Here is a 27,828-nt window from a genome sequence, read left to right on the forward strand (position 1 = left end):
AAAGAAGTAACAGTTACCTCCGCATTAATTATCCTCACCTATCAGCATTCACTCAACATTAAATGTTCAATGACCCATTTGAATAATAGAGTAGTCTATTGCAACTTGCAAGCCTACTACTTCCTCTTAACATGGGCAAAAGGAGGTGGTGAGACAACAACCCATTAACCCATCAACCATTAATAGGAAGCTAGTATAAATACTCACCCCATCCCTCAACAAAAGGGAGATAGTGAAAAAGAAAAAAGTAGTAGAACAAGCCTCAAGGATGGGAGTGATGAAATAGGAGTTAAAGCACTAGGGTCTGAGTTTACAAGGAAAGGCAAGAGAAAGATTTTAGTCTTGTAGAGAGTTTTCAGAAGAGGGAGAGAATCATCTTTATCATAACTAGGAAAATTTATTTGAGTTCCTTATTGTAAATTCTTTTCATTAAAAAAAAAAAATGTTGTATTGTTTTTTTTCTCAATTTTACCGACTACAAATTTTGATTATCTAAATATCATTTAATTTAGAGCTATATTATATTACAATTATGTCATTGGATAAATTCATATAGTAAAAACTTTTAAGAGCCAATTGACTAGCATCATATATAAATCATGCTAGATGACTCTCAATAATCCGACCTTAGCTCAGTTGGTAGAGCGGAGGACTGTAGTGGGACTAAAACCCGACTGGTATCCTTAGGTCACTGGTTCGAATCCGGTAGGTCGGATTTTTTTAAAAAGTTTCAGTTTTAATTTTTTGCCAAATCTCAATCCCACCTGTGCCTTTTCGCTAAAACAGAACACATATACAAAAGCCTCTCTCTAACACTCTCTCAGTTGAATCCAAAATTCAATGGCTTGGCGCCTGGTCCTGACCAGAACCAACACCAAAACCCAAACTCTAAACCCCAACTCAAACCCATTTCTCTCACTCTTCTTCACCTCCCCATTCTCCACTTCCTTTCTCGTCACCAAAACCCCCAAAAAGTTCAAGAAAAAACGCAAGCGAAACAAAGAATCCCCACGCACAAAACACGTCCAATCCAACCCAAACCTAATCCCCCACTTCGAGCGCATCGTCGAGCGCGACTCCCACTTCCGATTCGCCACCAAATCCAAGACCTTCCTCTCCTCCCAACCCGAACACGTCCTCCGCCTCGACGACGCCGGCAAGCTCCACCGCGAGCTCGGCTTCCCTCGCGGCCGCAAGGTCTCCCGCTCCATCCTCCGCCACCCTCTGCTCTTCCAAACCTACCGCCACACCGACTCCAAGATGTGGTTCGGGTTCACCGACTTAATGGAAGACCTGCTCCTAGAAGAGCAAGCCATTTTCAATTCCATGGAGTCCCAGCGCGTCACCACGGTTCGGAAATTGCTCATGATGTCTGTTAATAAGCGCATTGCTTTGAGTAAAATTCACCATTGTAGGCAGATTTTCGGGATTCCTGAAGATTTTCGTGACCGGGTTTTGAAGTACCCGGATTTCTTTCGGGTTGTGGTTGAGGGAGATGGGAGGAGAGTGCTTGAATTGGTGAATTGGGATCCTTCTTTAGCTGTTAGTGCATTGGAGATGGAGTTTATGGTTGATGAGGATAAGGCTAAGAGGGCATTTAAGTTTCCAGTGAAACATGGGAAGGATTTGGATTTGGATTTCGACGATTCCCGGAAGCTTAACTTGTTGAACACGCTTCCGTTGGTTTCGCCTTATTCCGGGGATGGTTCGAAGTTGGATGTTTGGACATTGGAGGCGGAGAAGTATAGGGTAGGGGTTTTGCACGAGTTCTTGAGCTTGACATTGGAGAAGAGGGCGTCTATACATCACATTGTGGAGTTTAAGGAGGAGTTTAGTTTGACTAGACATACTTATCAGATGCTTTTGAAGCAGCCCAGAACGTTCTATTTGGCGGGGACCGAGATGAACTGGGTTGTTTTCTTGAAAGATGCTTATGATGAAAATGGGGTTTTGATCAACAAGGATCCCCAGGTGGTTTTCAATGAGAAGCTGTGTAGATTAGCTGAAATGCAGGAAATGGAGCCAGGTTTTTGCCTCTAGAAGAACTGAATTATAGATAAGAGTTTAAGCTATACGAGTGTACTTGGATTTCGTATCAATCAGTCTATGTTGGGATTGAGAAGGTTCATTCTTAGGTGCTTTGCTTTTACTAATAAAGTAGCACACCAAGGAAACTCAATGCGTTTTAGTATTGTAGAAATGTAAGGTATAAAGGATTGGTCCTTGAAAATCTTTGTTTCCTGTTTTTGTATCAATCTTCTGGAAAATTTATGTCATTTCTTAGTTATATGACTTATATCAATTAATGGAATGCAGTAACTTATTGTTGCTTGCGGCTGAGTTTAATTCTCCTTTTCCTGATGTGAAACTTTTTTATTCTCTATTTTAAAGGCTTTCTCAAATTTGAGTTTCATTTTGTTGGTTTAGAGTTGGGGCATCACATTATGGCTGGAAGCAGTTTATGTATAATTTTTAACTCTGTATCTTCTGCTAAATCATGTATAGTTCAATGTCGTTTTAGTGCCAGTAATGTCTTATGTCATTATGGCATTTTATGGCAATTAGGATGAACCTATGGCTGTAAACTTGTAATGCCCTTGACTATTTATGCTTGAAAATCACCCCAAGTTCCAAAGAAAAATTCATATAGCATTGATCAAGTTTTTTTTTCTATTGATGATTGACAGTTAACACACAACAGTTGACAGAATTAAACTAAAGCAAATGAAAAGATCTACTAGGAAGTAGGATCCATGTAGGGGCAAGGACACAGTGTCAGCGAAGGTGTTTACAGGCTAGGCATTCATCCTACGAGGACTACATGTGTATGGTTTGTTTTTCTAGCACTGTGGTTTTATAGTTCATTTGTTTTACTCAAACCTTTCATTGATTATGAAAATCCTTCATTCATGGTCCATTGTCCTTTGATTTTAAGCTTTGAGTTTGTTTGACAACTTTTAAAGTTTAAACCTTTAGCGATAAGTTAGTACTAGAGAACTGGTCTTTAAAGGGAAAGAATATGTTACTAGTCATATGTTCTGTAACAGCCAGTGCATTCTGAAAGAAATTTTTTTATGGTGCACTAGTAGATGACTAGACCTTGCATGAAATGCCTTCATACCTCTCAAATTGAGTTAATATTTTTTTTAAAGCATAAGGTTAGAAAATGTGTTAATAATAAGGGGAGGAATAGTTTCTTCTTTCATGCGAAAATTTAGTTGTGGTAATCTTGACAAAATATGGATCAAAAGATTAACCCCTTAATCCTCCTCTATTTGAACTTTGTTACAATGGCTTGAATTATCAAAATTCGGTGGCTTGACATTAGTCAACAAGCCATTAAATGTTTGCATGCGCTTGTCAAAAAGTGTGGCTTGATATTCAACCAAGCCTAGGTTGGCAATCCAACAACAAGCATGAGTGAAGAAATATTCTTCACCTACATCACACTAGCATTAAACGTTGTAGAGTTGTTGAATGGATTCTTGGCCGAAATTGTTTATTTCTTTTGGCAATAGAAGTCTTGCCATTATTTTCATGTGATGAACCTGTTTCAACTCTGGCTGAACCTCTAGATATAAATAGAGGTGGAGCAAGAGAGATAAGCGTGAGCAACTAAGTGAGATAGCTTCTTCTGTGTGTGCACACCAGAGATAGGAAGCAAGAGTGTTTTGCAGTTCTTGTCTAAATATAATAGAGTGTTCTCTATTTATTTGAGAGAGAACCAAGGGTGTTATTTGAGGTTTGGCTTTGTGAGAGTGACTTGAAGCTATTGTTCTAATCTGCAAAATTATAGTGAAACTTTATTCTGTTGCCTCCTGTGGACTACGCATATTGCCAAACTATGTAAAATTTCCTGTGTCATATTTTCTCCTTTCTCTACTTTGACCTCAATGTAAACAGATTTTTTTTTCTTCTAAAAAAAAAAAAAATGAAAAAAAAAAAAAACTGGAAAGAGCTGATTCTTGGGGACTGGTCTATTGCTCTTTCCTTGTGCTTATTTCACCTTATAAAGTGTTGGTCTACAAACTTCATGGTAGTACCTACTGCTTCACAAGTAATGCAACTCTTTAAATCATTTATCTTGCTTGAAGGATCATATGTAGACTGGTCTTTTATGCAGGTAAATCATGTAGCAGCAGTGCACAAGCTAGGATATTCATTTAATTCTCCATTGCTTTGGACATCTGATGTAGAAGGTAAGGGTTGTGAGGTCGCTCCTTAATTTCTCTTGATTGGTATTTCTGATGACTTTCATTTTTGCCAAAGAAAGTACTTAACATGTTTTGCAACAAAATCCTGTTGGCTTATGTTTTTTCCATAAATCTATCGGCTTATGTTTTGGAGTTACCTTTTACTATTTGGCTGTTCATAGACTAGTTTCTCCTTACTTCATGTCTTTTTCTTCTTTTTTGAAGTTCGTTTTTATCCTCGTACAAGTTTTCTTTTCTCAATCAGAGACTAGCTAAAATATGGTGCTTGCAAACTGCTCTCTTTTTAGATTTCATTACAATAATGGAGGAATCTATGACTGGGTTCACATTGAAATGAATGATATATTATTATTATGATAGAAAAGAATTGAAGTAAAATATCATTTCCTTAGGTTATAAATTCTCTATGACTTCTAGTCCAATATGGTTTACACTCTCATATCATGTCCTGGTCAAATTCATAAATGGCTTATAGTAGAACCAGAATTTTCATGCTCTACTAGAATCATTAGTTACCTTGAGTTCCCAACAAAGTTTTATTAAGTCAAATTAACATGGACGAGACTGCATATGCTAGTTCACAACTATCCAATATAATGAGAAACATAATACTTTGTCCAAATTGGATGCTCATGATGAATCAGAGCAAACCAAAACGTAAAGACCTCAACACTGCATTCCAATTACATTGCATTTGCATTTTTATGAAACTCTCATCAAACAGCCAAAGACAGAAGATGCCTAGCCTGCAAACTGTCTTCCAAGAGAAAGAAACACAAGAAAGAAAAACTGAAATATGGAAATAGATTTCGGGAGAATGGGACACAATCTAATGGGATGTAGAAGCCTCTGCAGCTGGTGCTTTCATTAGGGACATTTGCCGATGAGCTTGGCTTTTTGACCTGTTCTTGCTTTTCTGCACAACACTTGCGCTGCTCTTATGCCCAGAGGCATAAACTGATTTGGACTGGCTTGTTCTCTTCACCGCTTTTTTACGAGAGCTTCTGTTCCCAAGTGCTGCTCTGGCAACACTATCTGTCAGTAGCTCCCTTGCCCGCTGAGGTTTAATTGGCTGTTTGTTCAGGTACGCTAGCTTTGGAAGAAGATCACAAACTGCTTTGCGAAGCTGGTCATCACTGATATTGCTCTGGATTGGATTCCCTAACAGATTAAGAGCCTGCAGAGTGTGGTAGTTGGCTACAAGCTGGCCCAGTGCTTTTGTTGTTGTTATTTTGTTGAAGCTCAGGTCCAGGACTGTTAACTTCAATAGCCTATGTAGTCCCTCAACATCACTAATCTTGTTCCCAGCAACATACAGCTCCTTTATTAGTGTACAGTTGGACAACCCTATTACAATCGAGAGCAAAAATTTAGATTTATATGAATTAAGAGGGACCCCAACTAAGCTATCTAAACTTCATATCCAAAGTAACAGGCACAATTAGGATAAGTACCATGTCCAATTCTAGAAATGCGGTTGTAACTGATATCAAGCACCCGTAATCGGGTTAGTTCTCTGAGTCCTTCAATGGTGTTGATTTTGTTTCTTGACAAATTGAGTGTGTGAAGGCCTTTTGGGAGAGATCCTGGAGTAATTTGGACTGCAATTTGAGGAAGAAAAATAACCAATCAGCTCAATTAGGACTTAAAGATAAGTGTAACCAATGAATATTTTATTTATGCTAGGATCATTACCTATGAAGTTATTTGACAAGTTGACAGATCGAAGACTTAAGAAGCTTGAAATGATGGGGATAGCTTTTAAGCCAATACCCGAGATGTGAGCCACTGTTGAGGAGGAATTCAGAGACTCTATGACACTATTGGCATGCAAAATCTCCTCTGTAAAATTGATATCATGCTGCCGGGTCAAGTGAGTTGGACTTCTTGCTGGTGATTTACCAGTCTCAGGAGAAGGTGGGAAGGTAATGCCCTCATCATTTTCATAGTTATCAATCACTGGAATTGGATATTGCGTTTCGAGACCTTTTACCCACTCATCTACTCTTGCAAAGGGGGATGAATCGGAAGAGAAAGCAACCCATTGGTTCTGGGGCCACAAACCAGAAGCTCCATTCTGAAAAGCATTCCAGCTTTTGTTACCATTGTTGTTGTTGTCTCCTTTGTTCAAGGACTCTCCAGTAAATGATCCAGGTGATGCCATCTTGCCCAATTCCATAGTTTGGTTTGGTTCAAGTGTATCTGAAGAATAACCACCTTGTGGATTCAACACAGCTCTAGTCGGAAGTGAGTGTGATTTCATGGCCCATGATGCATTGTGCAAGTTTCTATGGCTCCAGAGGAACAATTTCCACCACAATCTTCTACTTCTAGAGGGGAGAACTTGGCTTGAAGAATGCTTCTTCAACATCACCCTGTCTGCACTGCAGTGGGTCATTACAGACTTGGGGCTGCCAGGATCAATATTCTGCCTCACTTTTTCAGATAATTCCTGCAACTGTTCAAAAGACTGTGACTTGGAAGGAGGCAAATGAAGATCAGCTATCTTCCTAAGCAAATCTCTTGTTTCCACATTGGAGCATGAACGGTTAAGCTTTGGGGAACTCCAGAACTCAGCCTTCCCAACTCCGGGATCACTAATATGTCCGGTTTGAATCATATCAACACCCTTTTCACTATCTTTGTCATCAAATTGTTCTTTCACCAAAGTATCACTTGGATAAGAGAAATCCGCATTTGCATTTCTCAAACCTGAGTCTTTATCACCAGAAAGATCCTCATGAGCAGAGAGATCAAAGTCAGAGTAGTTCTTCTTCATTGGGGAGTTCTCTTCATGTTCATCTTCCCCTTCATAAGCTACCTCTACTACTTCATCCCCAACAGGACTCTTATGGCTCATAACCTTGACGCTGCACTGAGAGTTGTTTGGGATGCTATAAGGTACCTCAACGGTGAAAGTCGTCAAAGCTAACTCTTCACTCTTGGACGAGTTCACAGGGTGTTCAATCTTGACTTGCAGGGTTTTCTGGCCCTTGTGTTCATCATTTCCCAAAGATTCCTTATTCCCCTGAAGTAAACACAGCGAAGATAATGAAGTTAGAAAATCACAAGGTACATAAGTCCCAAATAATAAAATCGTATATATATTTCACAATTCAACTGATTCTTACCTTATCTTTCTTCTTCTTTCCAACAAGCAAGGCAAAGCAATTGAGTTTTGCCATTTTAGAAGATGGGTTTGCTCACAATCCTCAAGAAAACCAGAGTATGCACTTCTACTTCTTCTTTACGCAATTGCTGCTCACATCTCTAATGAATAATAATTGAACTATGGCAGAAAGGTTCTCAATAAACGTAGATTACATTGGAAATCTCTTCTTCTTATCGAGTCAAAAGTTAGCCGTAATCAATGGGCAGGCGTGAAACTAATGACAAAGTCCAGCCCAAACACAAACCGAAATTGGAAAAGAAAATATCATTACTTGCTCTGGATTGTGAAGATATGTTTAGAGTGTCGGCCAGAGTTGAACTCGAATCAGCTTCTCTCCAGAAGCCTCACCAAACAATAACGTTTCTTCAAAAACTCTCCTATTTTAACATACCAAAAAATACCAAGCAAACATCATATTAGAAACTTTCATTATGCCCCGTGTCAAACACGCGAACCCCATATCAAGAAAATTCCAAATTCAGATCAAACCAAAATATATGATCCTTATCAAGTAAAGCAAGAAAGAAAGAAAAACCCATATTAAGAGAATTCCAAAACCGACAGTATTCCATACCACCTTTACTAGTAATTTGGAACAAGTGCGTGATTGTTTGTGTAAAAACAGATTGAATGGAAACTCATTTTGAATAAAAACGATTTGACACAAAACTGAATCCTTTGCTTTTTAAGAATTTTGATACACGTTGGTCCAAACAATATTGAATCTTGCACAACATACTCCATGTGGGTTGTTAATAAAGGAGGAAAGAAACATATGTAAAAACTAAAAACAAGAAGAAAAAAAAACGTACGAGTAGGTTTGAAAATATGGTACCTTTTGAAACCGAACTCCGCCAGATTGTCAAATCGAACCGTACACTGAAATAATTTCTTCTTTCTCTAGCAGTATAAACTCACTTAAAAAAAAAAAACCTGTTTAGATCAAAGAAGAAAAGCCCAACAAAAGAGAGAGAGAGAGAGAGAGAGATCTCTGAGGTTAGTTGACTGGTTGTTTTAGAATTGGGACATGGATGATTGGCTAGAAATAAGGAAATAGGTAGGACTTTGTTGAGATTCCTTTTTATAATGGAGTAACAAACATACGCGCATTAACGCGGTAATTCTTAACGTAACCTACCTTGTGTGTAATCTACCATATAAATATTTTTAAATGCGAATAATAAATAAACTACTATTATTTTGTTCTGTGATTCTCTGTTGCTTTCTGTATATTTTGCTGATCATATGGTACAAAGATTATTACCGAAGCTTTATAGGTTACAGGCTATATAGCACCTTTCATGTAAAATCTGGATTCTGGTTGCTATTGGTTTGTCTACATTCCCAAAGTTTCACCCAGCCCATAGATTGATTTCAAGCTTTTGTCTTCTAGGGAAATAAATAGTCAACATCAAATGAGGTTATACATGCGAAGAGAAGAGGAGGGATCTGTTCTGAATTGTTCTAGAAAATGATGATTTAAGAAATCAAGATCCGGTTCAGGCCGGGTGTGTACAACCTCTGGTAGTTACTAGACATGACAAACATGATGTCCTTACCCTATATTTTATTTGAATTCGGTTAATATATGTCGTATACATTAATAATTTATTTTAAAAAAATTATTAAAAATTGAAAATTTTGTCAAAAAATTTTAACAACTTTTTAAATTTTCAATAAAAATTTTCCTAGAATGGATTATATGTTAGTAAAATCCATTTTATTTTATAGTGAGCCTCTAATTGTGTTTAACACCATGTTTGGTTGTTGAGGGAAGAAAAGAAAGAGGAAAAGAGAAAAAAAAAAAATCATTTGGTGTGTTTGAATATAGGAAGGAAAGGGAAATGGGAAAAAAGAAAAATATAGAATATTCTTTTGTTGAGTTTTTACGTATGTACTCCTTGAAAAAAATTAATGTTTAAAATACTTTTGACTTAAGAGGGATATATTAGTAATTTCAGTATATAAAGTCAAAAGTCATCAAATATTTCTCCCATTCCCCTCAAAAGTTCGGCTTCATGGAGGTTATTTTACTCCAAATCAACCATTTTTATCCTCTCTCATCCAACCAGACGCAATTTGGGTGGTCACTGGACAGGTTTGAGTATGATCAAGAGTGTCTTGTCTCGTCTTTGACTCTTTGAAGTAGAGAAAACCCATGCAAATTAAATGGAAGCGAGGCAGGTCGGTACTATTTTTCCATCCTTTAATTAGTTAGCTTCAACTTTTTATATATATATATATATATATATATATAAAAATATATAAGGTAAGGCAAGTAAAACCTGTCTATATCCTATCACCTTTTTATTGCGAGAAAAATTTGCATGGAGCAAGACCGGCCATACAAGACGGAAAATGTTTGCTATCCTTATTTAGTTGTATCATATATTTTGTGGGATTTCATTAACTAAAAATTCATAAAAATAATAAAGTATATCTATGTGATAAATAATAACCAAAATTTTTTTTTTTTTTTCTTGAAGTTTACATGAAGTTTGTTAAGTAGTGGTACACTACTCCTTCACTTCAAAACTTATAAAGTAGAAAGTGAGGGGATTTCTATTCGATGTGGGACGACTAGGACTTTGCAAGCATGCCGAGGTCGGCCAAGGACGTTGCCAAGCATGCTGAGGACGTTGCAAAGCATGCCGAGGACGGCCAAGGACATTGCTTGCATGCCTAGGACGTTGCCATGCATGCCTTAGGTACCCACATATATATATAAATAAATAAATAAATAAAGCATGAAATTTGGTTTTCATCCATAGACTATTAAAAACTTCTTCTCTTTTGTTGATTATTGAAAACATTCTATTTTATGTCCTTATGTCCACTTCCATTAATTTTCTATCCTACTTGTCTAATAGAATGCTTAGGTGACATTGCTTAATTAATATGACATGGACCAAAAAATTAAGCCTATGTTTGGTTGGCTGAAAAGGAGAGAAAGGAAATGAAGGGGAAAATTGGAGTTTTTACAATTTGATTAAGGAAAGAAAATGAAAAGGAAGAAAAATGGGATGGGTGATTTTCCACCCAGTCCTTCACAACTAAATACAAATTACCAAAAAAAAAAAAAAAAAATTCATAAACTTTACTTACGTTGAGGATAACATATATACTTCTTATATACTCATTAAAAAAATAGTTTTTATAGGCAATATAGTAAATTTAGACAAGTTGTCTTTTGCATCCTCTCAATTCTCTTCCTCATCAAAGTATCAAACAAGTAAATTTTATATTTATTTTTCATCATTATATTTTTCTATCCTTAAACCAAACACACATAATAGAAAACTAAATTTTTTCTATCCTTCAACTTTTTCATCATCCCAAATTTTTTCATCATTTCAACCAAACAAAATCTAAAAATCATTAAAACCTATCGCCTTGATCTTTTCATTTCCCACATGTATGTGGTTCTACTTTAAAAATGCACTATTAAAAATCTTCTTCTTCTTTTTTTGACAATCGACAGTATAACCCCACCCCTTCCTGGGACCACTCGAACTTAGGTTCATGAACCCCTCAAGCCTTTAAGGCTTAGGTACCAACTCGCCTAACGTAGGTGGTGGTTATTTAAGACTACTTATATCATATAAGAAGTCGGTAAGTTCTATGTAAAATTCAAAACTATAAATAATTTATATCTTTGCTTGGAACCAACATCCAAAAAAATATATAGAAAAATGAGCATTGAGGGTAAGATTATTATTCAATTACCTTTCAACTTTCAAGATCTTGTAGACTGAATATGACATTTTAAAATTATTTATATCTTTTTTACCTCTACATTATAAGGGGTTTTATATTCTCATATCAGTATCAACTTGGTCATCAATAGAAACAGTATCTTTGATCATAGTATTGACTCGATGTGTATAAAAATATTTTATGTAAATCCCGTACAAAGTTTGTATCTTTAAATTACAAGTTTATACCTTTATGATGCATAATTGCATATTATAATTAATTATAAGGGGGCATATGATCCCTATTCTTTTCTTTAATGGTTTCCAGAATGATCAACGAAATTTATTGTCCAGTCATACATATGCTTGATCATTATTATATATTCTTTTTCTTGTGATGGCCAGTCGAGGATATATACTTCATGGGGTACACCGGTCAAGAGTGTAGACTACCACGCTTCTTTTCACCATTTAATCACTTGCAAATCAGGTGATGCATACCTTGTAAGCTGGTTCAACCACGCATATGGTATTTGAGAGAATCCTTTGAACCTTTTTATTCTCTTTCTTAGCTAGATTTAGAAATAATGCTTCCTTTATATGAGCTAGTTTCAATGTTTCATTCACTTATTTCTTTGGTTCACTCGTATTGAAAAAGAAAAAGTAAAAAGACCTTTTAGTCAGGTGGACTAGGTCTCAGAGATGTCACATCAATAAGAAGTGAGAAGAATTGATGTTGGGTTAAACAAAAGTATTTCCTTTTTTTTTTTTTTTTTTTTTTTTTTTTAGAATAAGGCATTGTAAGAGCATCATCACCAAAGAATGCTATTCTATTCTATTTTACCATCTCAAAAAGTCACTTTATTACTTATACCATACCATTTTACAATACCTCTCACATTCCAAAACTTTATTTTTATTAAAATATTATTTTTTAATCTTTCTTTATTATTTTTTTTCTAACCGTAACTTTTGGTTTTCCTGGGCTTTTCCAAACCCATCACCACACACACACACACAAACACAAACACAAACCATCAAACCTTAAATAGATCCACACACACACAATCGAAATATCCGCCGGCGATTCGTACTCATTGTGATTAACTGATTCTGGCGACATGTACAAAGGAGTTCCTCTAAAATCCCACCGGAACAAAAATCCCATATTAAAAAAAAAAAAAAAAAAAACCAGCATCACAACAGAAACCCAGCAACACCGGACTCGCCAACAGAAACCCAGCCTCATAACAGAAACCCAGAAACATTGACCTCGCCGTGACCCACTTCAGTCATACCACAACCACTTCAGCCCACTCCGATCTCTGATCTCCGTGACCCACGCCGTGACCCACTTCAGCCCACTCCGATCTTTGTGACCCACGCCATGACCTACTCCGATCTCCGTGACCCACAACTCACCTCAACCATACCTACCACTTCCTTTAAGCACCGGTCACAGTAAAAAAAAAAAAAAAAAAAAAACAAAAAAACAACCACAGAATCCGCCGTATCACAACCCACCAGAGAAAATGAACCACTGTGAGATGTTGGGAGGTGGATGATGTTTGGGTCTGAAGAGAGGAGAGAGCAAATGAGAAAGAGAGAAGGAAGAGAGAGAAGATAATAGAAATTATGGGAGAGGAGAGAGAAATGTCGGGGAAAGTTGATTAAAATATATATATATATATATATATTTTTGTTTACAATACTGCTACAATACAATTCTAAAGATAGAATTGTACTGTAGCAGTATTGCAAAAAAATTTGCAATACCTATGTTTAACATTCCTTGATGCAGAACACTTTGAGCTATGAAATGCCAAAAAGACCTTAGATATGGCATTAGCATTCTTCAATGCTAATGCTTTAAAGAGCATTAGTATTTGGGAATGCTAATGCCAAATGTGTAAGGGATATTTGGCATTTCAAACTCCAAAATGTATTGCATTAGGAAATGCTATTGTTAAGTATTGCAAATTTTTTTGAAAAAAAAAAAATTAATATTTTATTGTGATGGTGATTGGGGGGAATATTATTTTATTGTGTAGATATATTATTTTAATGAGTAGAATAGGAAAATAAAAGTTTGGGATGCTGAAAGTATTGTAAAATGGGATGATATAATTGATAAAATAGTTTTTTGGGATGATAAAATAGAATAAAGTAGCATTTTTTTATGCTAATGCTCTAACTTTCATCCTCTCATCATGTTCTGGGGGAAAAAAAATTAGCTAGGTTGTGTTCTTTCACATGCATATGACATATCATGTCTTATATTATATATTTTATATTGTGCATTATTCACTGCAAGTTGATGCCTTTTATCTTGCTCGATGAAGTCACCCATTACGCGATCAAACTCTTTAGACAAATCTCTTTCTATAATGTTTCCTTGTTGGCTATCAAGTGAGTGAGTTTTGAAAGTATAGGTTCATCTACTCATTACCTTTATTCACTTGAGTAAAACCTATAAATAGTAAAAATTTATAAAGGGAATGTTACAGTGAACTACTTTGAGGTTTTTATTATTGGATGAGGCTTAAGTCCAGTACATTGGACCCATTAAGATGATGACACATATCTAAAAATTGACACATGTCATTATTTCAACAGTCCTGTACAACTAGGCATTGGACCCAAACATCATCCTTTATTATTTCACTCACATGCATCCTCTTTATTTTAAAACAATCACTCACCTTCCTTAAATAAAAACTATTTGCACTAATTTCTCTTAAATTACTAAAACAATTATAAAAAAAAAATCATGAATTTTCTATTTTTTTTTAATCATTGACTTAAATATTCAGATCACCTCCAATATGAAATTCAGAATTTGTAAAAAAACCCTTTTTAAGGATTTTTTTAAAGTTTTTTTTTTCCCAATCATTTATGGGAAAAGCTAGTGTAAATAGTTTGCATTTTAGTAGAGATGAGTGTTTTATTCCAAATTAGAAAGGAGGTGAGTGTATTGACAAAAATATGGGTCTGTTTGGATGGACGGATGGAAAAGTGAGAGAATAGAAAATGGTGGAAGGATAGAAAAGTGGGAAGATAGAAAAAATTTTAATTTCCCTCATTTTTGTTTGGTTGGGAGTGAAAAAATAGAGGGATAGAAAAAATAAGTTTATATAAATTTAATCATTTACCCTTGTTAAAAAATGATGCCCAATTAAAACAAAAAATGAAAAAAAAAAAAAAAAAACAAAAAAAATACAATCACCCAAATTTATTAAAAAATAAAAATCATGTCTAAAAAAAAAAAAAGGAATGAGAACAAAAGAAACACATAACAAGGTTACTGAAGCCCAAGAAAGCAAATGAAAAAAAAAAAAAAAAAAAAAAAAAAAAAAAAAAAAAAGAATGAGACAAAAATCATACAGTTATTAAAACTGGAATTAAAAAAAAAAAAAAAAAAAAAACAACAACAACAACAACACGTATTGAAGCCCATTTGCAATTTGCACATGGGCATTTTTGTCCTTCATCCATCTGATTTTCCCCCATCAAGTTTTCTCCCCATTTTGGGGAAAAAACTTTTTGTTGGGCCCTATCATCATTTTCCCCTCCCTTTCTCGACTAAACATCCTCCAAAAAGTTTTCCCTCCTCATTTTCTCTCTCTCTCTATATATATATATATATATATATTTTTTTTTTTTTTTCATCGTCCCTAAAATCCACTTTACTAAACACACCCTAAAAGGGAAGTCACCCCTTGCGTGATTAAATTTTTTCCATATTTTTCTTCCTACATTGTTCCCTTACTAATGACTATTAATTGTGCATTTGGAAAAGTGAGGATTTGAACCGTAGATATTTTCCTTGGAAAAACAAAAGCCAACTGGTTAAGACAAGACTCTTAGTAGTTAAAATGTTATTAATTGAACCGAATTCATTAAGTATTATATGTTTATAATGAATGATTAAAATAATAGTGTAGTATGCTAAGCCCTAAACTAACCTAAATATTAGAATTAAGGCTATAAATTCAAGCAAAAAAAGAAAAAGAAAAATAAAAAATAAATATGATTGTAAATGAACCAAACTGTTCATAAACTTCTCAAGTTTGGTTCAATAAAAAGCTCATTCATGTTTGATTGTTTATAAATAAACAAAGTTTGAATCTTAGTTTTAGGCTTGTTAATTAAGCAAGCACAACCCAATCCCAAAAAAAAAAAAAAAAAAAAAAAGGTTCAAGAACAGACTCATGAATATTATGACTTGATAATAAAAAAACAAACAAAAAACAATTTGAGCATTAAAGGCTTGGTAGTAAGCTTGATTGAGCTTGACAAATATTCTCGTATCTTACTAAGACCTTAATTAAATAAGAATTGAGACCCCTAATCTAAAACAATTGGACTTGATATGTGGTTGATAATGAACTTGTGTTGAATATCAAGCTCAAAAGCTTAGTATGAGCTTGAGCTTGGCTTGACTAATGAATTAAGTCGAGCCAAGTTAAGCTCAAGTTTTTAGAATTTTTGATGAGGTTGAGTTTAAATATTATCTGTAGGCTTTATTCGAGTTTGAACCAAGCTTAAATAATTTACTTTTGTTGTCAAACTAAACTCCAACATTTCACTCTTTAACAAAACTCAATTCATTTACAACCTTGAATAGAATAATAATTATTTCTACTTATAACGAATAAAACTCAACTTGTTTACAACTCTTATAACAACATGAACTAGGAGAGTGGATTTGAAGTTTTGAACCTCACTCAAGATTTAACCCTAATATCTCTTACATTCCTATTATTTTATCCTCTAGGATAAAAGTGTGGCACTAAGGATTGGCCAAATAATAATTAAAGACTGCCTAGTACACCTTCTCCGGGAAGGGGGGAAAAAAGCAAAAACACTTTTTTCTTTTCAAAACTGGGACCACACATTCTATCACATCTAAACTTAATGCTCTCTTTCCTCCCTGATATTAATGGTCGCCAGGAGTTATCAGGGGACAGAAGCTAAGTCCTTTAAAGTAAGTAAGCAACTAATTGGTGCACCATTTAACCAAAAAAAAAAAAAAAAAAAAATAATTAGTGCACCATGGGGTTTGCCTTTTTTGCTTCACTTTCCACCATGCTATAATTACATTGATTGTTAAGAAAAGGAAAATAATTCTTTATGTGCAGGAATTGGATAAATTGTTCCAAACTCTGTCGGGGGATTAAAAAAAAGAAAAAAAATGCATGGCTACAGTAGCATGACAAAAGTATATGGTGGGAATCAATTGCTAGTAGTACTGATTTATAATTTATATATATTTAATTTAAAAAATCAAATGCATTGGGATTTAACCTATTTTGCAAGTTGCAACCTGATAAATCTATGAAAAGATTTACAGAATAGTAACTTCTCTTGTCCCAGCGAAATAGACAGAGAGAAGAAATAAAATATAGACAACATACACCATACATCATACAATACAACAAAAGTAGTGGTAGCCACGTACTTACATTTTAAGCCATGTACTTGATCGTCAATAATGACATTAGATAGATTAAGTATTTGCTGAGGCAGACAGGCAACTACTTTGTCATCTTATTGCCGATGAATATGGCATTTTTGTGATTTACATATTTATGCTATGCGTATGGTGGTTTGGGTTGGTTGCGTATCTCGCTTACTTGGATTTTTTTTGGTAAAGCTTGTCTTACTGTTGCGTTTCGTTTGCCGTCTGGATTTAAATGAAGAGAGGTGTTATGTCTATAATATTTTCACAATATTTTTACAACAAATTATAGGTGGTTAGTTATTGTTGGTTCAAATTTGAACTTAATACTAAGATTACTTTTTTGCCCCAACAATAACAACCAGTTACAACCTGTCACTTAAGATTTGTTGTGAAAATATTGTAGACATATAATTTCTCTTAAATGAATGTAGTTTTACACTTTTACCACCCTTAGATTTTTGCGTGAATGGCATTAGGCTTGCCTGCCGCCATGGAGATCTTGGTTTGGGGAAGGGGAATGTAAATCTAGAATCACAACTTTTTTTTTTTTAACCACAATTTTGTTTTAATTTTGATATAACAAACCATAAGTGATGAAGAAAAATAATGAATTTATGTAAATTTAATAAGCAGTCACTCTACATTGGACAAGGGTTGGGTCCAGTGCTCTTGTGCACTGGACTTATCAAGATGTGAACACATGATAATTATTTGACATATGTCTAAATCTCAACGGATTCAGTGCTTTGAAACACTAGACTTAAGCTTGTAGTAAAAAATAGTTGCGGAAGCCAAAAAAAAAAAAAAAAAAAACTAGGAAATTGATAACATCCATACACACGTTATATAATCAACTACCCAATTACTACTATTTTTATAAATTTTTTTTTCAAACATCTTATAAATATATTAAAATTAGAAGTATAATAACGCAAAATGTCCAAGAAGAAAAAGATATTTTACTCATGGAGATTTGAATATGTGGTTTCTCTACATCAATTGGTTCCACCAACCTTCTTATTGAACTTTAGTCCTTAAGTGATGTATTATCTATGGCTAAATCACTCAATATTAATATCTCAAATTTAATTGTCAATGGGGATGCTACTAAAGTCATTGCCCTTGTACCTGCTACCAATGTTAAAATTGCCCCCAATAGGGCCGAAACAAAAGGTACAATGAAACTTTGTTAATGATTGGGCTGGGTTCAGGTAATTGGGCCTTTATATATGACAAAGATGCGGATTCTCTACTGGGCCGAGTCATTTCACAAGCTAATCTCCAGATTCTCCACAAAATCCTCTGGTCTTTATTAATCCAATCCAATTCTAATCCAGCGGTTCTCATAATCAGGAAACAAATCAAAAAACCCCACGTGCCGCCACCCCGCGTCAATCTCACAAAACCAACACAAGCCACGCAACGCAATAATAACTCACACACCCTCGATTCCCTAAATTAACGTCACTCGCACTTACTCCACCCACCCACTAACTTTCTTTCTTTCTTCCCTATCTATCCTATTCATTCCCAGAAACCAAAACAGTTGCTCTCACTCGTGCAACCGTAATCGCAATCTCAATTCTATGTCATGGCCTCCGCCTCCGTCGTTGACAACCACCGCCTCGAAACCCTGCCTCTAATCGACCTCCGCCTCCTCTCTCAGTCCGAACTCTTCTCTCTCTCACTCTGCTCTTCCTCCTCTTCCAATGCCTCCTCCCTTTCCTCCTCCAACGACAACGACGACGTTTTGATCCCCAAAATCGACCGCTCCGTTTTCAACGAATCCGCCGGCAGTCGCAAACAAACCTACTCTCGTCTCCGCCTCGCTCCTCGCAAACCCCAGTCTCCTTCCTCCACTTCCTCCTCCCCTTTTTTCCTTCCTCGCCAAATCGACGAAGAGAATTCACAAATTATCTCCCTCCTTAAACAACTCTTCGCCTCCGAAACTCACAATCATGACCTAGTGCCATTTCGGGCCGAATACGAACCGTCCTTACCCGATCCATCTACCGAGGGCTTGCAAAATGTTCGAATCGAATACGAACCGTCGCTGCTGCCTGATTCTTCGAATGCCGGCTTCCAGAGTGTTCCGATTGATGTTATTGGCGGCGGCGGCGGCGGAGAGAAGAAAAGGAAGCGAGGGCGGCCGCGGAAGAATGAGGTTATGATGATTGAGCGGAAGGTGGAGGTTCTTCCAATTGTGCCGGTTAATGTTGGTGTTAGCAGCGAGGGGAATAAGAAGCGGAAGCGAGGGCGGCCGCGAAAGGACGATAAGAGTCGAAAAGATGAGAGGAAAAAAGTGAGAGATGTGAATGTGGTGGAAGAGATGGTGATGGTGAATGAGAAAGGGGATGTGGTGGACTTGGCTGCATTGGGGAATGTGGAGGATTTGTATGGTGAAGAGTTGAAGAGGAGGACCGAAGGGTTGCAGACCAAGGATGAGTTGTTAGGGTTTTTGAGTGGGTTGAATGGAGAGTGGATGAGCTGGAGGAAGAACAGGAGGATTGTGCCCGCTAGTGTTATCGGCGACGTGTTGCCCAGAGGGTGGAAGCTTATGCTCTCTATCAAGAAGAAAGCCGGCTATGTATGGTTGCATTGCCGCCGATATATAAGGTTGTCAATTTCTCTTTGATTTTTTTTATGTTATGTGTCAGTAATTTTGTGTGTGTGTGTGTGTAGTTACTTGTTTGTTAAGTTTGACATTTGAGTATGATTTAGTAAGTATTAATAAGGAAGAATAAGAAAAAGAAGACTTATGGAAGTAGGAAATTAAAGTGAATTTTTAACATACAAGATGTCTCAGTTGTCTTCTGCTACTCGTGGATATGAGGTGTCTATTGTTGAACTGTATAGCTATGGTCAGGGAATATCAAAATGTTTATATCCTGTTAATATCTGGTGCCTGGCGTATGAAGAGAACTTATGATTTTAAGGATACCCCAATGATGTTTTTGAGCTGTATATCATGAATTTGATAAAATTTATCGATTTTAATTTCTAGGAAATATGCCAAGAGCCTTGTAGCCCAATTGGCATCTCCTAGTATTTCCAATGGAGAAAGATATCCAGGGTTCGATTCCCTCCTCCCCCATTGTGACTATCAGATATATATATATAGGAGATTTTTTTTTTTTTTTTTTTTTTTTTTTGGAGTGACTACAGCTCACTATGAAGACAATTTGGTGAGGGATTCTTCTGTAGAAGATGGAATTTTTCTTCTAATGCTTGCTGATTCCAAGTAAGCCCAACTGCTCGTGTCTAGTTCTATTGATTTTATCACTTGATGTTTAACTCAAACTCTAGGTGTCAATTTTTAGGTCCAATCCCTTTGTTTCCCAAACAAAGTTCCTCTCATAGAGTGCATCAATTTTGGTATTAGAGCAAACATCAATCCATCGATCAGCCTCCTCCACCACTAATGACCAAAATGCCATCAACACCAATATTACCTAACGGATTGTTTGCAATCAACAAAGCCCACACCCAATTCTAAACAACCGTCCAACAATCACCAATTTGACACTGTCACACAAAATTAATCCCAACAACCCATATGCCACCTGTTTGGCACCACAATCCACCCATTACAATGAATATAAAAGCACAAGATTAGCCACAACCCGAATCCATGTTTTAGCCATAATAGCCACCAACAATAAAACAACATTTGACTCAAGGCCCAAAGCCAAATCAAAATTCCATAAATAAAATTAAAAAAAAAAAAGAAAAAAAAAGAACCAAACTATTCACACCATTGATAGAAAAGCCTAGCTAGCTACTTATCAAAAAAAGAAAAGCCTAGCTAGCTGTCCCATAGCTATTGTCTTCGAGCCAAACGGTCCCAATTGCCGCTGATTACTCATCACAGATTGTGACTTTGCAAGCACCAAGCTGTCCCCATCTTTAATCACTGCCAAACAGACAATATTGAGTCATCCTTGTGCTGGTGAACCTGCTTTTTAAATCCCCGTGCTTTGTCGACATCATTTTGTCGAAGACAACCTTACAGTGGTTGTCACCACCGAGATCCCCTAGGCAAATCTAACCCTGATTCCAAGAACCGAAATGTCTGTTTCACTGTGTCACCTCAAAGCACGATAGCTTCTATCACTAACTGCAAACCATCATTTGCTGTCGACAGTCAACCACTGACTGAGCACCGTGTTTGACATCAATCGCAATGCAGTGGAACTGATGGAAGTTTTATGATGAACACAAAATGAACCATACCCAGCCTAATTAGACTTGCCCTGATCCATTAGGAGGGAAAACTATACTTGCATTTGACCCAAACCTTTAAAAGCCAAAGTTTGCAACCGACCCAATCTAGTCTACCTAAACCCAAGACTTCACCTGAGCCGACCTATATGTGGGGAGAGAAAGTTCAATCAAAACCATAGCTTTACAATACCCAAAGAAGGGGGAACAATCCTTTCGCCTGACCCAACCCATCAAACCAATTTTTTTTACCCAACCTGACCCATTATGCAAAAACAAATGTGCAAAAGGTCTGGGGAATCCGTTGATCATCTCCTCCTTCACTGTCCTTTTGCTTTTGAGATGTGGAGTATGGTTTTTTGCTTGGGTGGTATTTGTTGGGTGATGCCGCAAAGGGTAGTGGATTTGTTAGACTGTTGGTCTTGCAACTTCAGGCGTCATCATAATATAGTTATTTGGAGGATGGTGCCTCACTGTTTGTTGTGGTGTATCTGGAGGGAGCGGAATGCTAGAAGTTTTGAGGGTCGTGAACGGTCCATTCTTGAGTTTAAGTCTTTTTTCTTTCTTACTCTTCTCGAATGGTGCTTAGTTTTACCTTCTTTTTCTTGTTTATCTCTTCCTGCTTTGTTTGATCTTTGTAATTTGGTTTCTTGATGTTTTTGCCTTCTTAGTACATTTCCTATGTACGGGGCTGTGTTCTTCTTTATTTTATATCTTCCATTACTTATCAAAAAAAAAAAAAAAAAAAGCTTGAGAATTGATCTGACACATTTAAGAGATCCAAGCCTAAGCCATCCCCCACCCAATCCTCAGTTACCTTCACTAAAGCCTCAAACATTTGCTTCTCAATCACCACCATTTTATTTTCTCTCAATTGCAAAGGTTTGACTTACTTTAATACAGTTGCCAAATGTAGTTAATTAGCTCAATATGAATAGAATAAAACTTACTAGAACCTGAACTGGCCTTGTTTTATGTATTTGGGTTGTTTGTCATGGCCTTTTGGATTTTCTGTCTTTGACCTGAACGACTTTGACTCAAGCTGATTTTGCCAAAGTCATTTCAACTGCCATCACATTTATGTTCTTGTTAAGAACATAAATTTATATAGTCTGTGAAAGGATTGTTCTCAAACTTCTTAGATTTACATCAATTATTTGATTTCTTCCTCATGGGAATGGATCTTTTATGTGTAACAAACTAATTAGATTTTACTTGCTGAACTTTTGGGTCGAAATTAGCTTATTCAGGTTGGATTTTTGGGATCAATCTTGCCTTTAAATGTTAATTTTTTTTTGGTTTTCTTTAATGTATGTTGTTTCATTATGTTGGAAAGTATGGTAATTATAATGACTTTGAACTGTGCCTGTCTTACGTCAGTTATATCATGGAACTGTTGGATTTTACCTTTTTTTCCTTTTCTTTTCTTCTTTTGCCTTATGTATGACTAGAAGGGTGTACAGCTACTTTCATTGATTTTGGTGCTTATTCTTAATTCTTTTTAATGCCATGTGGTTCTTACTCAATTTGCCGTAATTCGGAACCATCCAGCCCTAATGGACAGCAGTTTGTGTCGTGCAAGGAAGTTTCATCACACTTACTTTCCTTTTCTGGACTCCAAGATGCAAGCCAACCCAGATCTGGTTATACTGATGAAAATTTTCAGTTGGCTAGCAAAATGGATTTTGGAGATGTAAGTGTCTGGGATCTTCATCTTACCCGTTTAATTTGATTTATATTTATATTTACAAGGTTTGCAACAGGATGCAGATCCTAAACTTGAAGATGCGAAGAATGCTGATGACCTTGTTAGTTGTTCACAGCTCCCCATGACTTCTATATTAACTGATGAGAAGCAGGACACCTTGAACACACAGGATTCAGGGATTCAAATAGGGGAAGTTTTAAAATGCCACAAATGCACCATGACATCTGATGGGAAGAATGATTTAGTTCACCATCTGATATCATCTCACCAGAGTACGGCAAATAGGTGTAAACAAGGTACGTCTATTGCTGATGGTGTAATAATTAAAGATGGAAAATATGAATGCCAGTTCTGCCATAAAATATTTGATGAGAGGCATCGTTACAATGGCCATATTGGGGTCCATGTGAGGGACTATGCAAAGAGTGTTGAGGCTTTGGGAGGATTAAAAGACATGCAGAAGGGCATTGACTCTGCACCAACCAGAGTTCTGCCATCAACCTCAAAGATGCATGAATCTATTGGAATTGGCAGGGAAAAACCTCCCACTGCTGGTGTTGTCAATGAATTAAGTTCTGGCTTTTCTCATGGTATAATAAAAGTAGATAATGTTACTGAAACTTGTGGTGACACAGATGGTCATTTGCTCGTTCTTTTGTCTCAAGACAATCAAAATGTAAAGGCTGACAAAGATGACTATTCTTTAGTTGAGGAATATAGTGATAAGCAGGATAAAATTTGCAACATGAATATGGATGACTTGGTGAAGGTAGATGTGGCTACAGTTTTTGCCAATAGATGTAATGCTTGTCCAGTCGATGAAAATTCTCTTAAAAATGAGAATAAAATTAGTTGTGAATCTTCTGATGAAACAAATGCCCACAAATGCATTCCCAGTGGAATTGATAATTGTGTTGCAGAAAGTAAAAGTTTTGGAAGCTGTTCACTTGCCCCACCTGGAAATGAGAGAGCTCTTGTTGTTGAAAACAATGTGATTGAAGCATCTGTCCACTCAGTGAAGGAGCCACAGCTGGAGATTGGTTCTGAAAGCAGTTTTCATACTTTGAATGGTAAGGATAAATGTAGTGGTGAGGATTTGCAGGACAAATGTCTTACTAGCACAGTTGAAGATACGAAAGTTGACAGTGGTTGTACATTTGAGAATAATGAGTCGGTATCTGGTTTTGGCAATCATCTCAGTGGGCTCAAGGATGTTTGTACTAATGTTAAGCAGCAATGCAGTTCTGAAGTCTCTTCGCTTTTACCATTTGGGAATGAACAAAGATCCAGTTTAATGAATAATGAGAACGAGATTGTGAGTTCCTTCATGTTGGAGTCTCTGCAGGAAGGGAGCTCTGGAAGCAGTTTATGTAGCTTGTCTACTGATAAAAGAACATGTTCTGCCAGCAATATTGTGAACAATGTTTCTACTAGCACAGGGGACAAGCCTAGATTTGATGAAGTCAATATCTCTGGGAACAATGTAATTGCAATTGGTTTTGGGAGCAATCATGCTTCACAGAGCAACGAAGCTGTGATTGGCATTAAGAAAGATGGGAGTTCTGGAAGCTCTTTACACATTTCATCTTTGGATGAGGAATGCATTGTTGATAATAATGTAAATAAGAATCCCCATTGCACAATGGAGGAGCCCTTTCAAGGAGAGGCTTCTAAAAGCCATGTATTTGCCCCATCTGCTGATGAGCAAAGATCTGATTTTGACAATAATATGAATAAAGTTTCTACTGACACATTAGAGGGGCTCAAGCTTGATGAAGTCGAAAGCTGTAAGAATAATCAGTTAAGTATTGCTTTTGACAGGAATGAAACTGGAGTAGGTGTGGATACTACTGCTTGCAGTGAGCAGGAAAAATGTTTTAAAGGCTCTTTACTTGTTTCATCTGCAGATGAGCATGGATATGACATCTGGAATGGTACAACGAAGGAACTTAAACAGACAAGAGGTCCTTCTGAAAGTGGCTTACTTAGCCAATCTGATTATGAACAATACCAGGTTAATATGAATGATGTGAATAAGGTTTCCTGTAGCTCAATAGAGGACGCCGGAAATAAGAAAGTGAAGAGCCCTTGGAGCACTGAACTGTTACCTGCTTTTGACACCCAGGCAGGTCTAGATGTGGATGTGACAAGCACTATGCAGGGACAAAGTTCTGAAGGTTGTTCCTCTGTTCCTTCTGGGGCTGAGCAAACATTCTCCGCTGATAATGACGTAACTGGTGTTTATAGTAGCGCAGTGGGGGAGCTTAAGCATGAAAGAGGCTCTAAAAATGGTTGTGAACAAGTCGAAAATAAGTTGAATAGGTTCTGTACAAGCACAGTGTGGGAGCAGCCCAGATTTGAAGACATGGGGAAGCCTAGGGATGCTGATTTAATGATGGGCTTTGGAAATCATGCCCAATCAAATGAGGATGTCATGGAAGAGCTTATGTGGAGAACTAATGAACAAAATGTACAGCAGAGTGGTTTAGCCAATAGTTCATCTCCACTGATGCCATTGTCTGAATGTTTACCAAACTTTGATGTAATGACAAGCAAGGTATGAAGCATAACTATTTTTGAAGCAACAGTATGTTGCTTGGGATAAATACAGAAATGTTCATGCTTGATGAAATTAAACTACTAAATGTTTTTCTTCAATAAGTTTCTTTTCATTTTTTTTAGTCCTGGATTATTTTTTAATATGTCATAGGATTACTCATTTGCCATCAATTTATTTCTGAAATTCACTTTTTATCTGTCAGACAGCAAGAATATGATGGATCCCTTGATTTGTTTGTGTTGCACGTGGCTAGATATATTCCTTTGTCCCACCCCTTTTGTGTAAAAAAATGCTAAATTGCTTGCTTAGAGAGGATTATGAATTCCTTGATTTGTACATAGAACCAATTTGGGCTGGCTTGGGTGATGCCCAAATCAGTGCTTGAACTGTTAGAATGTTGGAAGGTCAGTTTCAGTGCTGCAGAGGAGCCAAGGTGTGGCAAGCCTTGATTGTGTGTGTCATGTGAATTCTGTGTTACGAAAGAAACAGGGGGGTCTTCGATGGAATCAAACATCATGCCTTTGTAATCAAAGAGCATATTTTACAGTCATATTTTGCTCTAGGAGGCACCCCCTCCATGTTTTTGTTGATTTTAATTGATTGTCTTTTCTATTTGTATCCTTTGAAAGGTGATTGTACAATTATTATGGTGTCTTTCCCTTTTTCTTTTCTAATTAAAATTTTCATTTATCAGAAAAATAATAAAAATTAAAAAAAAATTTTAAAAAAAAACATAAAACCAATTCAGACTGCCCCCTTTCTTGGTCATTAAATTTTTTTCTTCATTTATTTACATTTGTTTTACTATAAAGGCTGAAAAGGTTACGCTATGTGGTATTGGAATTTTTCAGCAGCATTAAACACATGCTACCTTTGTATTTTAATAAACAGGGTGGAGACAAAAGTTTCAGCTCTAATGAGAGATTTGACAGCACATCAGGTTTAGAAGGGCTTGGATCAAGTAGCATAGCACATTTGGAATACAATTTCCTGACAATGCAGCCAAGCCCTAATCCAGAGGAATCGAATGTTTTGTCTTATGATGCAGAGATGGAGCAAGGGTTTGATTCCTCTATTTGGCTTAAAAAGGAAGCTTTGCCTTTGTTGCCGAAGTTAGCAAGCAGGCATCAGGTCAGGACTGCGTGTGTCTGGTGTGGAATTGAGTTTCATATAGAATCTGCCAACTCTGGAATGCAACCAGGTTCAGTGGGTTTTATGTGTGGAACCTGCAAGGCTAAGTTCTCTGGGCAATTCAATGTATTGTAATTGTCCAACTGTCCCGTGACACCTTGTAAGGATTTCTTCTCATATAACCCACTTCCTGTCAAGAATAAGATTTTGAGATATGAGGTAATTACTAAATCTAATTGCATGAATGCATTTGTTCTGTGTTTTAAAGGATAGGTTGATCCTTTTATTAGCTTTCTATATTTTTTAAGATGGCTAATTACTACAGCTTTCTTATTCCTTTTTTCTAATTAAAAATTGCAAATGTTACAATCAAAGTGAACAATAACTTACAATTATGATGACATTAGAATAAAAGTTTATGAAAACAACTTGAGTTTGTTTGCTCTAAGTTCATTTGTTTTCTTTTTTTCTTATTCCAAGGCAGTATCTATAACCTCTCACCTCCTTTTAAGGAGGCTTATAATGTTTCTGTTAGTGTGTAAAATGTCTGATCCCCAAGGAAGGATAATGATCATGCATAGACATCTTCCCCCACACCCCCCCCCCCCCCCCCCCCCCCAAAAAAAATATATATATATATTGGTAAAACCCAAAAGATAATATGAATGTATATGTCACTGATGATTTTCATTGATAGCTTTTATATTTTCCAGGTAATGGTAGACACCAGTTGGAAAAAATGATCACCTGCTGATAGACTCGTACAGCTGCACAGGTTGGTCCTATGCAAGAGCCTGATTTTATAAATCTGGTATGGCGCCCTCTTTTGTTTCATTTTGGAGATCAGTTAGCGCATTATTCATTTTTCCCTTTAGGTCCAAATGATTGTTTATCAGAATACTGACAACAGATTTGTGGGGTTCCTTTATTTTGAGGACCCATCTTTTCCACCCTTGACAAGAAAGAAATAGGATTGCCAACTGTAATGGTTTTATGGGCTGACTTGGGGAACGGTATTGGCATAACCTTGTTGCCCCCTTAACTTGCGCTCTCCAAATATCTACTCACCTTCTTTTTTCCCCCAATTTTTCTGCCTATATAGTTCCTGCTTCTGTTTGTAGTATTTGACTAAGATTGCATTTTACCAACTCACTATTACCTCTATGGCTCTATATACTTTAAGATCATACATGGTTCTTGTAGTGTTAAGAAGGAAAAAATAGGGGGGAATTTGACCTGGATAACTTCTGGTTTCCCACGAAATAATGGGATTTTTTTTTTTCTAGAGATGCTGCAGGATCATCTTTAAACCTTGTTTGTTAATAATTTGGTCTTTAGAAAAGGGTTTTTTTTAATTAAAAATTAAAAAGAGGGCATTGTTTCCTGGCCTTGGGTGCAATTCAATTTGGGGTAAGAAAATTCTTTAAATTGCAACAATTGTAAAGCATTGTTTGCGTCTTGAAAAGTCATTTCGCTAAAGTCAATTTACAACAAGAGAGATATCAGACATTATGGTTTGGATTACGCTGCAACAGTCAAAAAGGCAGTTTAGAGGTGAGATGTCAGGAAACTTAGGGTCATTTGGTAATGTTGTTTTAGTAACGTTGTTTGTATATTTTAAAAATATGTGTAGTTGAAAAAGTATTTGGAAATACGTGTAATG

The 27,828-nt window shown here is 36.4% G+C and overlaps 3 protein-coding genes and 1 non-coding gene across 5 annotated transcripts; 3 read left to right on the forward strand and 1 right to left on the reverse strand.

Annotated features, from left to right (window-relative positions):
* Positions 1-621: 621 nt before the first annotated feature.
* Positions 622-715, forward strand: TRNAY-GUA (transfer RNA tyrosine (anticodon GUA)). The gene is made up of 2 exons: positions 622-658; positions 680-715. It is a non-coding gene; the product is annotated as a tRNA-Tyr (tRNA).
* On the forward strand, positions 689-4,352 carry LOC126708042 (protein WHAT'S THIS FACTOR 1 homolog, chloroplastic). 2 transcript variants are annotated; one of them, XM_050407863.1, is made up of 3 exons: positions 689-2,206; positions 2,688-2,830; positions 4,124-4,352. In XM_050407863.1, the coding sequence occupies exon 1, from the start codon at positions 841-843 to the stop codon at positions 2,038-2,040; it is 1,200 nt and encodes a 399-aa protein (XP_050263820.1). In that variant the 5' UTR covers positions 689-840; the 3' UTR covers positions 2,041-2,206; positions 2,688-2,830; positions 4,124-4,352. The 2 variants fall into 2 exon arrangements, with proteins under 2 accessions (XP_050263820.1, XP_050263821.1); XM_050407864.1 differs by having other exon boundaries at positions 2,688-2,825.
* Positions 4,353-4,785: 433 nt separating this feature from the next.
* Positions 4,786-8,447, reverse strand: LOC126708041 (uncharacterized). Its single transcript, XM_050407862.1, has 5 exons — positions 8,222-8,447; positions 7,346-7,763; positions 5,910-7,242; positions 5,669-5,815; positions 4,786-5,561 (listed from the first exon to the last, which is right to left on the reverse strand). Exons 2-5 carry the CDS (start codon positions 7,397-7,399, stop codon positions 5,044-5,046), a joined length of 2,052 nt encoding a protein of 683 aa, XP_050263819.1. The 5' UTR covers positions 7,400-7,763; positions 8,222-8,447; the 3' UTR covers positions 4,786-5,043.
* Positions 8,448-17,975: 9,528 nt separating this feature from the next.
* On the forward strand, positions 17,976-27,329 carry LOC126710133 (uncharacterized). Its single transcript, XM_050410515.1, has 5 exons — positions 17,976-19,161; positions 22,318-22,459; positions 22,530-25,031; positions 25,926-26,384; positions 26,879-27,329. The coding sequence occupies exons 1-4, from the start codon at positions 18,137-18,139 to the stop codon at positions 26,298-26,300; spliced, it is 4,044 nt and encodes a 1,347-aa protein (XP_050266472.1). The 5' UTR covers positions 17,976-18,136; the 3' UTR covers positions 26,301-26,384; positions 26,879-27,329.
* The last annotated feature ends 499 nt before the right edge of the window (positions 27,330-27,828 follow it).

Source organism: Quercus robur, chromosome 12, assembly GCF_932294415.1.
Source record: "Quercus robur chromosome 12, dhQueRobu3.1, whole genome shotgun sequence".
NCBI lineage: Eukaryota > Viridiplantae > Streptophyta > Magnoliopsida > Fagales > Fagaceae > Quercus > Quercus robur.

What these genes read in the sequence shown, in the direction of transcription:
- LOC126708042 (XM_050407863.1), top strand. Translation starts at nt 841, where the DNA reads ATGGCTTGGCGCCTGGTCCTGACCAGAACCAACACCAAAACCCAAACT.
- LOC126708041 (XM_050407862.1), bottom strand. Translation starts at nt 7,399, where the DNA reads ATGGCAAAACTCAATTGCTTTGCCTTGCTTGTTGGAAAGAAGAAGAAA. An exon ending in CTTGTCAAATAACTTCATAG is followed by an intron (nt 5,816 to 5,909) that starts GTAATGATCCTA and finishes CTCAAATTGCAG; the next exon opens with TCCAAATTACTCCAGGATCT. An exon ending in CATTTCTAGAATTGGACATG is followed by an intron (nt 5,562 to 5,668) that starts GTACTTATCCTA and finishes CGATTGTAATAG; the next exon opens with GGTTGTCCAACTGTACACTA.
- LOC126710133 (XM_050410515.1), top strand. Translation starts at nt 18,137, where the DNA reads ATGGCCTCCGCCTCCGTCGTTGACAACCACCGCCTCGAAACCCTGCCT. An exon ending in CATTGCCGCCGATATATAAG is followed by an intron (nt 19,162 to 22,317) that starts GTTGTCAATTTC and finishes GGAACCATCCAG; the next exon opens with CCCTAATGGACAGCAGTTTG. An exon ending in GCAAAATGGATTTTGGAGAT is followed by an intron (nt 22,460 to 22,529) that starts GTAAGTGTCTGG and finishes GGTTTGCAACAG; the next exon opens with GATGCAGATCCTAAACTTGA.